Here is a 13438-nt window from a genome sequence, read left to right as displayed (position 1 = left end):
ACACACTCTTCAACACAAGTCTGTATATACTCATAGGTACTGTGTTTAGGAATGTGAAAGGGGAAAAGTAAAAGGGCCACTGGTTTTATTTTTTACAGAGTCTCATGTAGTCCTGGCCAGCTCAAGCTCACTATGTAGCAAAGGATGGCCCTTGACTCTATTTCCCAAGTGCTGGGATCACAGGCATAAAAGTCACCACACCCAGCTACTCAGTCATTTTTATGGGTAAAACCAATAAGAGCCAAAGATATTAGCCAGCGCTAACACTCATGAATCCATACACTAAAATTTACTGGTGCGGAGTAAAAAGGGCCGTAACTGTTTCCAAACGACCTTACTAAAATGAAGATTCCAGGGGCTGCCAAATGCCAGCGGGAGGGACACCTGCAAGCGCCGTGAGTAAGAGAGCCATTCAGGGCAGACCAGCAGCGAGGATGTTCCCAGTGAAAGCTTTGCCTTTCAGGACATGTTCTATTTCCTTTTCTTCAATCTTCAGAGACACCTTGGTGAGGCGGCTCTCCTTATTTTTCTTTAATCCCACAAGGCCCCTGAACTCCAGGAGTCCTGAAAGGGACAAACACTCAGACTGGTCTACGGCCGTCACCTGCTGTTTGCGACAGATGCTACTGTAGGCTTCATATAACTTCCCCAGGGTGACCTCTTTGATTTTCAGCCGCCTGGTCAAGAGCAGCAAAGAGCAAACCAGGATCTTCTGCTGGAGAGGAAGGGAATCCTGTGTGTTTTCTTGGCTCAAAGTCACCCTATTCCCATCAACTTCCGAAATGACTTGGGATGTGTGAGCAAGACCAACGCGCTTGGGAACCGGCGACTTGCTGGGTGATTTACCTTCGGAGAGTGGTTTGAGGACTGTCTGGCTCCTGACATCCGACTCCACAATTTCAATAGCTCACCTGCAAACATCCAGTGCTTTACGGATGTCTCCTGAAACAGCAGACACTTTGCGGGCACAGAACTGGATCGCAGCACTGTCCAGAACCTGGTCTTTTGACACCCGATTAAGTCTATCCTGCAAGATGGCAGCTATCTGATTCCTGGTATAAGGCGGGAAGTTCAATAACTGCGGCTTACAGTTTTCGCGAGCTTCAAGTCTCGGCAGGATTCTGTCCGTGAGATCTAGGGTATTAGCAATCCCAATGAGCACCAATCGGGAGTTGCTTAGCCACGGCCACTCAAACAGTGTGTATAATACATCCTGCCCTTTGCTGTCCAGCGGATCCATCTCGTCCAACACCAATACGATCATGGGGCCTTTCTCCACCATCAAGTGCTTTTCCAGTTTTCTCATCAAGTCCTTCCCAGCTGGTCTGCACAGCTCCTCCCGACCAATCTCCTGAGCAATAGCTGGGAACACAGCCTGGGCACTCCTCAGGGACATGCAATTCAGCAGGATAGATTTAAAGCCTTTTACTTCCTTGAAGTCTTGCAGAATCCGGCTTAAACAGGCAGTTTTTCCAGTTCCTGGAGCGCCAGAAAGGTAGAGACTGCCAGCTTTCTTCCCACAGATGTGCTCCTTCAGAAAATTCCTGATGACACCCATCTCCTGCTCTCTGGCAGGCAGCCGATCCGGGACAGCTGTATTCAGGACAAGCTTTGCTTGCTGACAGCAAGTGCCTTCTTGCTTGAACAGTCTTATACACACAGACTCCTTCTCCGGTGGACATTTCTGCTCAGGATCTGTTTCTCTCTCTGGACTTCTCTGAGCGGAGGAGGAACGTATCTGGTGTTGGCGAACTCTGTCTTGTTCTTTTTTGGGGGAAGCCTTAACTGTCGGCTCATCATCGAATACTAATCTGCACCCCTTCGACGTATGGGAGCGAGGGGGTCCGTTTTCTTTCTTGCCCAGCTTTGGTGGAGAACAGGGAGATAATCGGGGAGTGTTGCACAGGTTGTCATCGCCCAAACGTTTTCGGGGACTGAGAGGCAGAAGTTTTACGTCTGCACACGGAGTGGTGGGTACAGGCTGGACGTTTCTAAGTTTCACTTCACAGTCCCGGGAGTTGGTTTTCTTCTGGGCATTAGATAGCTTCTTTTTCGGAAAACCGATGGTAGCTTGTGTCTGGGATCTGGTTTGAGGCATGATGGCTACACAACTCAGGCCATTTCCCGCTCTCCACCGGCCTTGCTCGGACCAGCTTCACCTCTCTGGACACCAGACCTCGAGGAGCTTTGCACTCTTCAGGGCCGTGTCGCTCAGTGCACACTCCTCGAGTCTCCTTCCGTAAGGACTCTCCCGCCACAAGTTCTACAGCAGCTGCCGTGATTACTCTTAAATTCAGTTAATTGCATCTTTAAAATTCATAACCAATATTTTTAATAACTATGTAGGTAACATTGCTTTTTTAAAATTCTGTAAATTTGGGTCAGTAAGGTAAAAGATGTTTGCCAAAAGGCCTGACAACCTGACCCCAATCCCTGGAATATATGTAGTAGAAAAAGAACCAGTTCCTTCAAGTTGTCCTCTAACTACCAAAGCGAGATAGATAAGTAGGAAAAGGTGTCTACCACAAACCATGATGACCAAAGTTCAAGCTCAAAGACCCACACAGTAAGAGAGAACCAACTCTTGCAAGTTGTCCTCAGACCTCCACATGCATGTTCTCAAACACATACATGTGCAAAAACATACATTACAATAAAGCGCGTGCCTTTAATCCCAGCACTTGGGAGGCAGAGGCAGGTGGATTTCTGAGCTAGAGGCCAGCCTGGTCTACAAAGTGAGTTCCAGGATAGCCAGGGCTATACAGAGAGAAACCCTGTCTCAAAATGCCTCCCTCCCCAAAAGAAACTACTATAAAGACAAAAGGACCGAAGAGATGGTTTGGTAGGAAAGGGTACTTCCCACCAAGCCTGATGACCCGAGTTTAATCCCCATGAACTAGATGGTGGAGAGAGTGAATACTAGTAAGTTGTCCTCTGATCTCCACAAGAGTGTCATGGTACATGACTGCATGCTCATGTACACATAAACACACATTTAAAAACAAAATGGCCAGTATACATCCAAAAATACCCTAAAACAAAAGGAATTTTGTTTTGTTTGGGTTTTTCCAGAGTCTCATATATCCCAGGCTGGCCTAGAACTTGCCATGTAGCTGAAAGCCCTCAACTAATCCTTTTGCCTCCACCTCTCCAATGCTGGGATTACAGGTCTATGCCACCATGCCCAACAAATGATGTTTCTGAATCCATTTCTTTTCTCTAGTTTATAAAGATTGTTTTCAGAACTGTATACAAAAAGATAATGATTTTTCCAAGATTGCAAAATATATGTACTAGACTTCAAATCAGTGTACCAAAGAAAATAAAACGCAGTTTTGTCTATATATACTATTATTATATGTAAGTTGAACTCTCAACATAAAATAGCCTCCTAGTGCTGCCAAGAGAAATTAATAATGGCCAGACAAGGCAAGATAAATTCAATTCAGCTAGCATGCTTTTCAAAAGGACTTGGTAGCATACATGCAATTCAGTAATGCTATTTAATGAACTAGACGGTGGAAAAAATGTCACAAATGATGATTTTGTTCTTGAGTCCCAAAGGGTTAAAAGAGAACACTTGCTGGTAGGTTATTAATGAGATACAATAAAACATTTGTAAATATAAGACAAAAAAGAGAGCACATGCTTTTAATTCCAGCACTCAGAAGACAGAGGCAGGTGGATCTTTGTGAGTTTGAGGCCAGCCTGGTCTATAAAATGAATCCAAGACAGCCAAGACTATATAGAGAAACCCTGTCTCAAACAAAACAAAACAAAACAAAACAAAACAAAAAGCTGGGCAGTGGTGACGCACACCTTTAATCCCAGCACTTGGGAGGCAGAGGAAGGCAGATTTCTGAGTTCGAGGCCAGCCTGGTCTACAGAGTGAGTTCCAGGACAGCCAGGGCTATACAGAGAAACCCTGTCTNAAAAAAAAAAAAAAAAAAAAACCTAAAAGAAAAAAGTATTTTTAAACAGTTCACTCACTGATAGCAGAAGCCCTCCCTAAAGCTGGAAATCTTACCAAAAAAAAAAAAAAAAAAAGACAAGAATGATTGCAAAAGTCACTGGGGCTGGAAGATGGGCTCAGCTAGTAAAACACTTATATTGCATGAACACAGGGGCCTAAGCTTGATCCCAGCATCCACATTAAATCAGTACTGTGGAGGCAGAAACAGGATCTCTAGGGGCTTGCTGGCCCATCAGCCTAGCCTAATTGTTGACCTCCAATTAACAGTGAGAGACCCTATCCCAAAATACAAGGTGGATGGCTCCTGAGGAATGAATGACACCTGTGATTGACATTGGGCCTTTGCACAGATTCAATTAATTCTGTACCGAGAGTAGGCTTTTCTAATACACTACTGACAATTCTCAGGCTAGGGAAATGGTTCAGTGTCTTAGGGCAGTTGCTGTACAATCCTGGCAACCTCAGTTCACTCCCCAGAATCCACAAAGTTTGTCCACTGACCTCCATATATGCCCATAGCATAAGTACACATACACACACACACACACTCACTCAACTGTCTCTATACGCCAGAGCTCTGGGTGTAAATTTCTCTACTTTTTGATGCTAAGACTTGAGGTTTATCATTCCATCAAATCTTTAAACTTTGATAATCTTGATGTCACCATCTAATTTCTGTAAGAACATATATCACAGAATAAAAAAGGATGATAAATCTTATGTAACAGTAATCTTACCACTTCTTGAACTAAGCTGATCAGCTCCATGAGACGTCGACGAAGTTTGGCTACCTCTTCATTCACTTTAGTGACATGTTGTTCATAAATTTCTGCCAAAGGTTTAAACGTGTGTCCACCATGCTACAGAAATCAACATGAGTACTGTAAGGAGGTTTCATACATTCCAACTACATTTACATTCTCCTTTAACACTATGGACAATCATAAACTGGTAAATATTTTCAAATGAATTTCATCTTTTTGTATCACCTTTGTCTTCTTAAAACAGGCCAGTGTTTGCAAAAATTACCCTGACAATGTAGCAATGCCTTTTAAGAGTCTAAATATTAAGACATTAAGAAAATAATGGAGCTGGGCAAGGGGAAACATGCTTTTAATCCAGCACTCTGGAGGCAGAGATAGGTGGATCTCTGAGTTCAAGGCCAGTCTGGTCTAATAAGAGTTCTAGGACAGCCAGGGCTACACAAAGAAACCATGCTGGGGTGAGAATACTGATTGAGGGTTATCTTGTTTAGCAAAAAAAAAAAAAACAAACAAACAAACATTCTGGTCTCTGAGAAAAAAAAAATGTGTACTTTTTGTTGTTTTAGATTTATTTTATTTTATATGCATGAAGTTTTATATGAATACCACATGTATGCCTGGTGCCCTACAGAGATCCAATGTTGGATACCCTTAACTAGAGATACACAGATGTATAGATAGTTATATAGATGGAGTTATGGACAGTTTTAAGCCACCAAGTGAGGCTGAAAATTAAATCCAAGCCCTCTTCAAGAGCAGTAAGTGCTCTAAACTGCTGAGCCAACTCTTTAGCCACATGATATGGACAAATGGTGACTTTGAGGATGAAAAAGTCACTATCTCTTAAGCCTCTTATGAAACTTGCTTAGGAATCAAATTGTGATCATTTATTTTTCTAGTCAGGAAATTAGAATTCAAACTCAAAGTTGTCTGAACTGAGCTCTACTAAACCAGCTCAGCCTCCCATACATCTGTAAAACACAGTCCCCAACACCACCAAGTGATCAGGTCTCATAGCCAACATCTACACTCCTGCCCAAAGAGGCTCATTTTTATTCTCCAGAGAAAAACGAGACTTTATTCCATCTAAATCATTTACTTTTATCCATGCCCGCTAGTATGTAAACCAAAGAGAACATTTCTTCTGCTCACCATTCCTCCCCAAAGTGCACACTGATGGCAGATACACTTCTTACAAGTCCAGCAAAACACACTAAGTTTTTCATGGTGATTTTCACATCTATTCATTATGAAAAAGAAAAGACAGTTACTTTTAACAAATTTCTAAGCTAAAGCAAACAGATCACGTAATGTGAAATGGTTATAGCATCATAAAAAGAGAAAAATGTATTGAGTGGCTTCTAAAAATTAGGCTAAACAATGACATAAGAACAAAACCTTTAAAGTAATCTAAATTTTAAACAACCAAATTGTAGATTTCTTTCTCAATAAAACACACAACACTTCCTTTCATCACTATATATGATAAATGCTATCCCATTACTGCTTAAGAAAAAGATGGTCATGTTAATCTTTTCCATAAGCATATGTATATTTACAAGCAATTTTTCTATAATGGGACAATAACAATCAAGGCATCTCAACTGCACAATGTCAATACATGCAATTTAAAACTTTCTCTTAATACAGATGTCCACATGTCCACAATGAAGTTCAATTCTTCTACAGACTTAACTGTCTCTCCCAAAATTCTTATGCTGAGGCCTTAACCTCTAAAGTAACACTGCAAGATGTCAGCTATTTGCAAGTCAAGTAAAGAGGCTTCACTAGAAACTAACCCTTCATCAAATACATTGCTCTTGGCTTTCCTGCCTCTAAAACTAAAAAAAAACCAAAACTTTTATACTATTTAAACCACCCAGTGACCCAGCACACTAATACAGACCCTTACTTTACATGATATATAAAACAACCCAAAAGCAGAATAGTGTGGCATATATCTGTAATAAACGCGGGAAGCTGAGGCTCAAAATTTTTAATTTAAAAAGAGAAAAAAAAGAGGAAACTATAGGACATTTATTCCTTTTATGAGAGGCACTAATAAAAAATTTAAAAGCCCAACAAAAAAGACCTTTCCAAATAGTGACAGTTCATCATCCTACAGTGGAAATCATTCAAGTGGTCACAATGAAATGTGTTATTATATTTAAATTATTCTTTTTGGTATGCCCACCACAATGCCAAAAAGTAACAGCCTTAAGAATCCAGTTTTGCCAGAACAGTACTGTGAGTAACATCCAGTTTCATTTAATTATGGACTAGCAAGCCAGGCATCAACTAAGCAGTGGCACAAGCCTGTAATCTCTATACTTAGGAGACTCAGGCATAAGGATGGCTAAACTACAAAGTGACTTCAAGGTCAATCTGAGATACACAGCAAAAGCCTGTATCAAGAAAACCAAAAACAAGTAAAAGTTAGCTCCTCCCATTTCTGTGGTCCTGTTTCCTTTTCCTTTTGAAAAAAAGATTATGTTTTATTGCTTTAAATTTTGTGTACGTGTGTCTGTCTGCGGGTGTGCCCATGGAGGCCAGGGGCACTGGATTTGAATTCTCCTGGAGCTGGAGTTACAGGGGCCATGAGCCATGAGGCATGGGTGATAGGAATCCAGCGTGCTTCTCCTGCAAGAGCAGGATGCACTCCTAACCACTGACCCATCAATAAATGAACGGGACTAAGCTTTATTTCCAATCACCCCTGAAGTTTCAACTTATTGGTTTGACATACTATATGTAAAAATCAGTTATGACTGTAGTTTTAAACATTCGACATTCCTGGAATCTGGAATCGCTCCTAAATTTCCACTTCTGACCTACCCTAATAACCAATATCTGTAAACATGCAATATAAACCAGCTCATTCTTTTTCTACATAAAATTTGGTTCCACTGTTAACTCTAACAAGACCAAAACATTGTGCTATTGCTGTGTTCCTGTTAATCAGTTAAATAGAAATAATATATTTATTTACCTTTGTATTCCCTAATCTAGCACAGCACTTTCTACAGTCCTGTGGATGAGGTGGCTGAGTGGTCATGAAAAGTTAAACAACAGTAAGTTAAATAGTAAGGAACAAATAAATGAAAGATGAACTTTCTCATTTACAGATAAAAGAGAAATAGCAATGTTGTATCGCCAGGCAGTGGTGGCACATGCCTTTAATCCCAGCACTCAGGAGGCAGAGGCAGGAGGATTTCTGAGTTCGAGGCCAGCCTGGTCTACAAAGTGAGTTCCAGGACAGTCAGGGCTATACAGAGAAACCCTGCCTCGAAAAACAAAAACAAAAACAAAAAAAAAAAAAGAAGAAGAAAAAAGAAAAGAAAAAAAGCAATGTTGTGTCACTAGGTCTTGGAGTTAAAGGCAGTGGGCACTTACTTTGCATGTGGCCCCAGGATAAATCCACAGTACCCCATATATATAGATATACCTTAGCAATTACACATACAAACCAATTATTTAAATATATGTATAGATAGTGTCATTAAAACAGCACATGGTATATTCTATTAACTAGTAAACAAAACCCAAGAACTACGTACTTGTCTTTCTCATTTTCTTCATGTTTGGTGAGACTACACAGCTGGAGAGTGTCAAGCTGCTGTGTCACTTCTTCCGCCCAACGACAGTTCACCAGTTCCCGTAGCTGGAGTGGAGCACTGAAAAGAAGAAACAATCCATACCTGTATATCTAACTCAGACGTCCAAGATTTTTCTAGACTAAGTATTCCTAAAAATAGAGCACAATATTATTATAAAAAACAGTAAAAGCTGATATGAAAAAGCATATCTGTAATCTTATCATTAAGGTTACAGAACTGAAGCTTTCAAGGACAGTTTTGCTGAAATAATGAGTTCCAGGCTAGCCTGGTCTACACAGTAAGGTTCTGTGTCAAAAAAGTAAAAAGGCAATGGAATTTATTTTTATCGTATTCATACATCACACACATAAAAAAAATGTACCAACTAAATAGCAACAGTGATAACTCAAGTTATTTATTTTGAATTTCTTTGCCTAAATTTGCCTGTACAAAATGATACCATGGGCTTGGAGCATAGTTCAGAAGCTGTATATACATGCCATCAGTATGAATTAATTCCTAGGTTCAAGCCATAGACCACCAAAACAACAACAATCAGTTACAATCCCTAGCAAATACAGCTACCTCATTTACAAAAAAGCAAACAAAAAAACCCACAAAACAAAACAAAACAAACAAACAAAAAAGCAACACATTCCTATAGTGTAACCCAGCACTCAGAAATCAGAGGCCAGACGATGAGGCCCACCTGGGCTACATAGCAAAACTCTCTCAATAAACAAAAAACTAAATATCACTAGTCACACTAGCCAAACTTCATAGGCCACAGTAGACTGGATGTAGAAGAGGACCACCAACACAACTGCAAATTCTCATTTACAGTGCTGCTCTTCTCATAAAGAAACGAGAAAAAGAAAAGCAGCAGGTGCCACTGTAGCCTAAAGTAACCAGAAACGAAGCGAACTAAACACCTCTCAATAGGAACACGGTGTAAAACCGAACTTTCATTCTCCTATTGCGATTGTCCTCTCAGAGGCTTGTTGCTTCAGGCAGCTAACCGAGGCCTAGTCCTGGGAATTTCTAGCCTCCATACAATCTCACCTAGGCCTAGATTTCAGCCTCTGAGGCAACTGCTGAATAAGCTTACCCTTCCTAGTTCTTTCTGAGTTCTGGCTGGCTTGTTCGCCTGTTCTTCAATCTGGCTTCTCTCTCTTGGCATCTCCTGAATTGCTCTGCTTGGCCTCATACTAACTTTGACAATATGTTCTAATTGTCTGGCTCCTTCTCATTCTCTGTTCATTCTGTCTTTACCTGTGTCTCTTCAACCTGTCTCTGTAAAACTCTCCTGGTAAAACTGCCTCTTTTCCTTTTCTCTCTGCACTGCTTTGGTATGTAGCTTCCGTTCCCTCTCTCTTCTTGTGAAAGTTGGGCATATCCTATTCTGTTGAATCTTTCTCTGATTCATCACTTTGTCTGCTACTGAATTAGACATCATTTTCAAACATAGGTGCTTCCCTCTACAAACTAATTTTACCTTCATTGTTTGACATTAAAGGTATATACTGAGGGCCTGTCTATATTCCAGCCAGAGAGATTAAAGGTATATGCTAAGGGTGAGTCACACTACAACTAGAAACAAGATTTTTCAGTAAATAACATAATCTCGGGGTTCACAGTGTGACCAAATTTCCTGTAACACGTAAGTCCAGGGATCCTTATAAAGAAGGTTTTCAAACACTTGTTTAAAAGTCTTGAAAGCATAAAAGTCTTGGTATACCATCTGTAAAATACATCAACTGATTTTAGGAGAGGAAAAAAAAGCAAATTATAAGGGAAGGGGCTGGTGAGATGGCTCAGCAGGTAAGAGCACTGATTGCTCTTCCGAAGGTCCTGAGTTCAAATCTCAGCAACTACATGGTGGCTTACAACCCTGTCTCAAGACAGCTACAATGTACCTATTTATAATAATAAATACATCTTTAGGCTAGAGTGAGCAGGCCCTGAGTGAGCAGGGACTGAGCAAGCGGGATTGGTCGGAGTGAGCGAGGTTAACCGGAGGGAGCCGAGGTCCTAAATTCAATACCCAACAACCAGATGAAGGCTCACAACCATCTGTACAGCTACAGTGTGTACTCATATACATAAAATAAATAAATCTTAAAAAACAAAGACAAAAACAAAAACAAAAAAACCCTAAAGACAGGGATGGACCACATGTCTATAAATCCTATCATTCAGAAAGTATAGGTGGGTTAGGGGTATGGATGTCAGGAGTGTGTCTTTATAGGTGGAGGCCAGCCTGGGCTACATAAAAACCTATCAAAGAGTAAACAAACAACAAGCAAGATAATCATAAACAGTAGGTACTATATCTGTGAGGTTTAAAAAAAAAAAAGTATGTAAGAATATACATAACCACTTGCATACAAGAATAGCATGCCTATCCATTTCTTATGAAAGTGATTTTTCCCCCAGTTGAAATTAGGTCTCATATTACAACTCAGGCTGGCCTCACATGGCAAACCTCTTGCCTCAGCCTCCTGAGTTCTGAGATCAAAGTTTAAGTTACCAAGCCCAGTTACATTTTTGTTTCAAATTAAAAAGTTAAGGAAGTTTCGCAAAATTATGTGAGAAAAACAAGGGCACAACACAATCACAAAATATACATTCAACATAAAGTTTAGTCAGGTATACAGGTTCTGCACTTCTTTTCCTAGAGCTACTCATCATTTTCTACTCAACTTTACCCCTGAGGAAAAAAAATGTGGGAAGCTGTAGGGTTGGATGGGGTAGGGGGTTTTACACATCCCAGGCATCCTCTGACTCTTACCAGGCTCCATAGATACAAACGGCAAAACACTTACCGACAGTGAGGACACTGAGCTCTTTGCTCTGTCAGCCAGCGCTAAGGAGGCAAAATAATTAAATTTTGATTATAAAAATACCATTACTTTACATCTAATCATTATAAACTGCATTTAATGAGTTTTAACTCTCTAGTGCCTAAATTTATTTTAGAGATTCAGAAATAACAGGCAATCTCTATCTCCCTGTCATCATCATCATCATGACAAGAGCAGACGTTCAAAGGGACAGAGCTTTTCCCAAAATAGTGAGATGCTACTCTCCATAGGAAATGAAGTGATTCTAGGGCTGCTCCATCTCACAAGATGTAATCTTGTTCATTAGAAATAATGTTGTCACTCTATCTTCAAAAATAGCGTGATTAATTTAAGGCACTACTAAATTTACAGACTGAGCAAAAGCAGCCCAGGAGACATCAGACTGCGAACAACTGGCACTGCATGGGCTTTAACAGGTGGAGGGATTAGCACAGCTCAGAGCCTGCACAGTCCAACAATTATTTTCATTTTTTAAAAGTTTTCTAAGCCGGGCGTGGTGGCGCACGCCTTTAATCCCACCACTTGGGAGGCAGAGGCAGGCAAATTTCTGAGTTCAAGGCCAGCCTGGTCTACAAAGTGAGTTCCAGGACAACCAGGGCTATACAGAGAAACCCTGTCTCGAAAAAAACAAAAAACAAAAAAACAACAACAACAAAAAAGTTTTTAAATAAATTACAACAGCTTTTTAAATAAATGAGACAGTGTTCCTGTGTCATTTACTGAGGAATTGACTAATAAGAAGTACAGTACAAACCCCCACAGGTATTAAGTAACCTTCCAGAAGAATATTTACTGCAGTAGACCTGTGAGCAGTCTCCTCCGCTGTCTAACACTGGACATGGTGGTGAAGGCACACCCCTGCCATCCTCGCACTTAGGATACAGAAACAAGGAATATCAGGAGTTCAGAGTCAGCTTGGCTATGTAGTGAGTTACAAACCAGGCTGTGTTACATGACACCCTAGCAAAACAAAGGATAAAGGACTAGTTACTATGCAAAGAGAGCAAAGATGGCCAGGCAAATGGAAAAGAATCCTCTGTTCTTCGTACTCTTAAACAAGATGGTGCTGTGAGGCCCATCTGGAAGGAAGGCAGCGGAGGAGACTGCACTTACAGAGCGGAGCACTCATCTGCAGCAGGCTCTGTGCCCAGGCCTGGCCCTGTGGGAATCTTACTCTGTCCTCACAGCAGTCTGTGCTATGAGGCTGGGATCAAGTTTCTTCCTGAGCAGCCCACTCTTCTACTAAAGACAGAGCTTTCCATATCTCCGTTCAAGAACTGGCCCCAGCTATACCTCTTCAGTCACAGCCTATGAGCCTACAAAATTAAGCTTTTAAATGTTTCCTTCTCTAGTCACCATATTTATCAACAGCTTTCCTCATCTAGAAAAATCTCATTCATCATGTAGATTTTAGTTTATATGACACTTTCTTCCAAAAGCTTTTCGTGAACTCCACAGATCTTTCCTTTTGCTTTTTCTGAGTCAGGACTTTGCTCTACACCCCAGGCTAGTCTTAAACTCATTATGTAGCTCGGACACTACTTGTTCCTACCTCAGCCTTTTGTGCTCAAGGATTTAAACACCATGCTCAGCTACAATGAGCTGCTGACAAGCTGCCCTGCAGCAAGCAAGACGTTTCCCCTTTACTGTGTTTCTAACACTTCATAACATATCTACTGGTATACCTGCATAGCTAGACTCTAGCCTCATTAGTAAGTGAGGACACCATTGTTAGAAATGTACACTTTTTATTAGGTGTGTCTGGGTGCACATTCTCTTTTCCACCATCCGGCTCCAGGGATCAAGCTAAGGTCATCAAGGTTAAAATTTACCCTCAGAGCCATCTTGTCAGCCCTGGCTTTTTTTTGGTTTGGTTTGGTTTGTTCTTTAATACTGAGCAGCTTTCTCCCATTAAAACAAACGGCTAACTGCAATATATTCTACTCTTGGAATCACAGGAAGTTCTTGTAGATCTACAAAACTTCCCTTCTCTCATATCTGAGGCATGTTTACCTTGTATTTCATAACCACAGAGAGGAAGCAGTGATACTGAACTGATGGAGAAGTAATACTAAAATATCTTTAGACCATTTTTTTAAGATTTATTTATTTATTTATTTATTTATTTATTATATGTAAGTACACTGTAGCTATCTTCAGACACCCCAGAAGAGGGAGTCAGATCTCATTATGGATGGTTGTGAGCCACCACGTGGTTGCTGGGATTTGAACTCAGGACCT

General features: G+C 40.8%; 2 protein-coding genes across 2 annotated transcripts in view; both read right to left on the bottom strand.

Annotated features, from left to right (window-relative positions):
* Nucleotides 1-13438, bottom strand: part of Trim37 (tripartite motif containing 37) — a 91694-nt gene that overhangs the window by 70242 nt on the left and 8014 nt on the right. Inside the window, exons 3-6 of the mRNA XM_029483551.1 lie at nt 11159-11199; nt 8295-8411; nt 5890-5977; nt 4711-4833 (exon numbers count right to left, since the gene is read on the bottom strand). Of these exons, the coding sequence (XP_029339411.1) occupies nt 4711-4833; nt 5890-5977; nt 8295-8411; nt 11159-11199 (369 nt within the window). The remainder of the gene's footprint in view (nt 1-4710; nt 4834-5889; nt 5978-8294; nt 8412-11158; nt 11200-13438) is intronic.
* LOC110304699 (cell division control protein 6 homolog) lies at nt 154-2104 on the bottom strand. Its single transcript, XM_021176230.2, is given in 1 exon segment — nt 154-2104. A coding segment is annotated over 1 exon segment (1686 nt). The 5' UTR covers nt 2099-2104; the 3' UTR covers nt 154-412.

This window comes from Mus caroli, chromosome 11, assembly GCF_900094665.2.
Source record: "Mus caroli chromosome 11, CAROLI_EIJ_v1.1, whole genome shotgun sequence".
Lineage (NCBI taxonomy): Eukaryota > Metazoa > Chordata > Mammalia > Rodentia > Muridae > Mus > Mus caroli.
The sequence above is the reverse complement of the archived record's forward strand: the minus strand, read 5'-3'. Positions and strand labels throughout refer to the sequence as shown.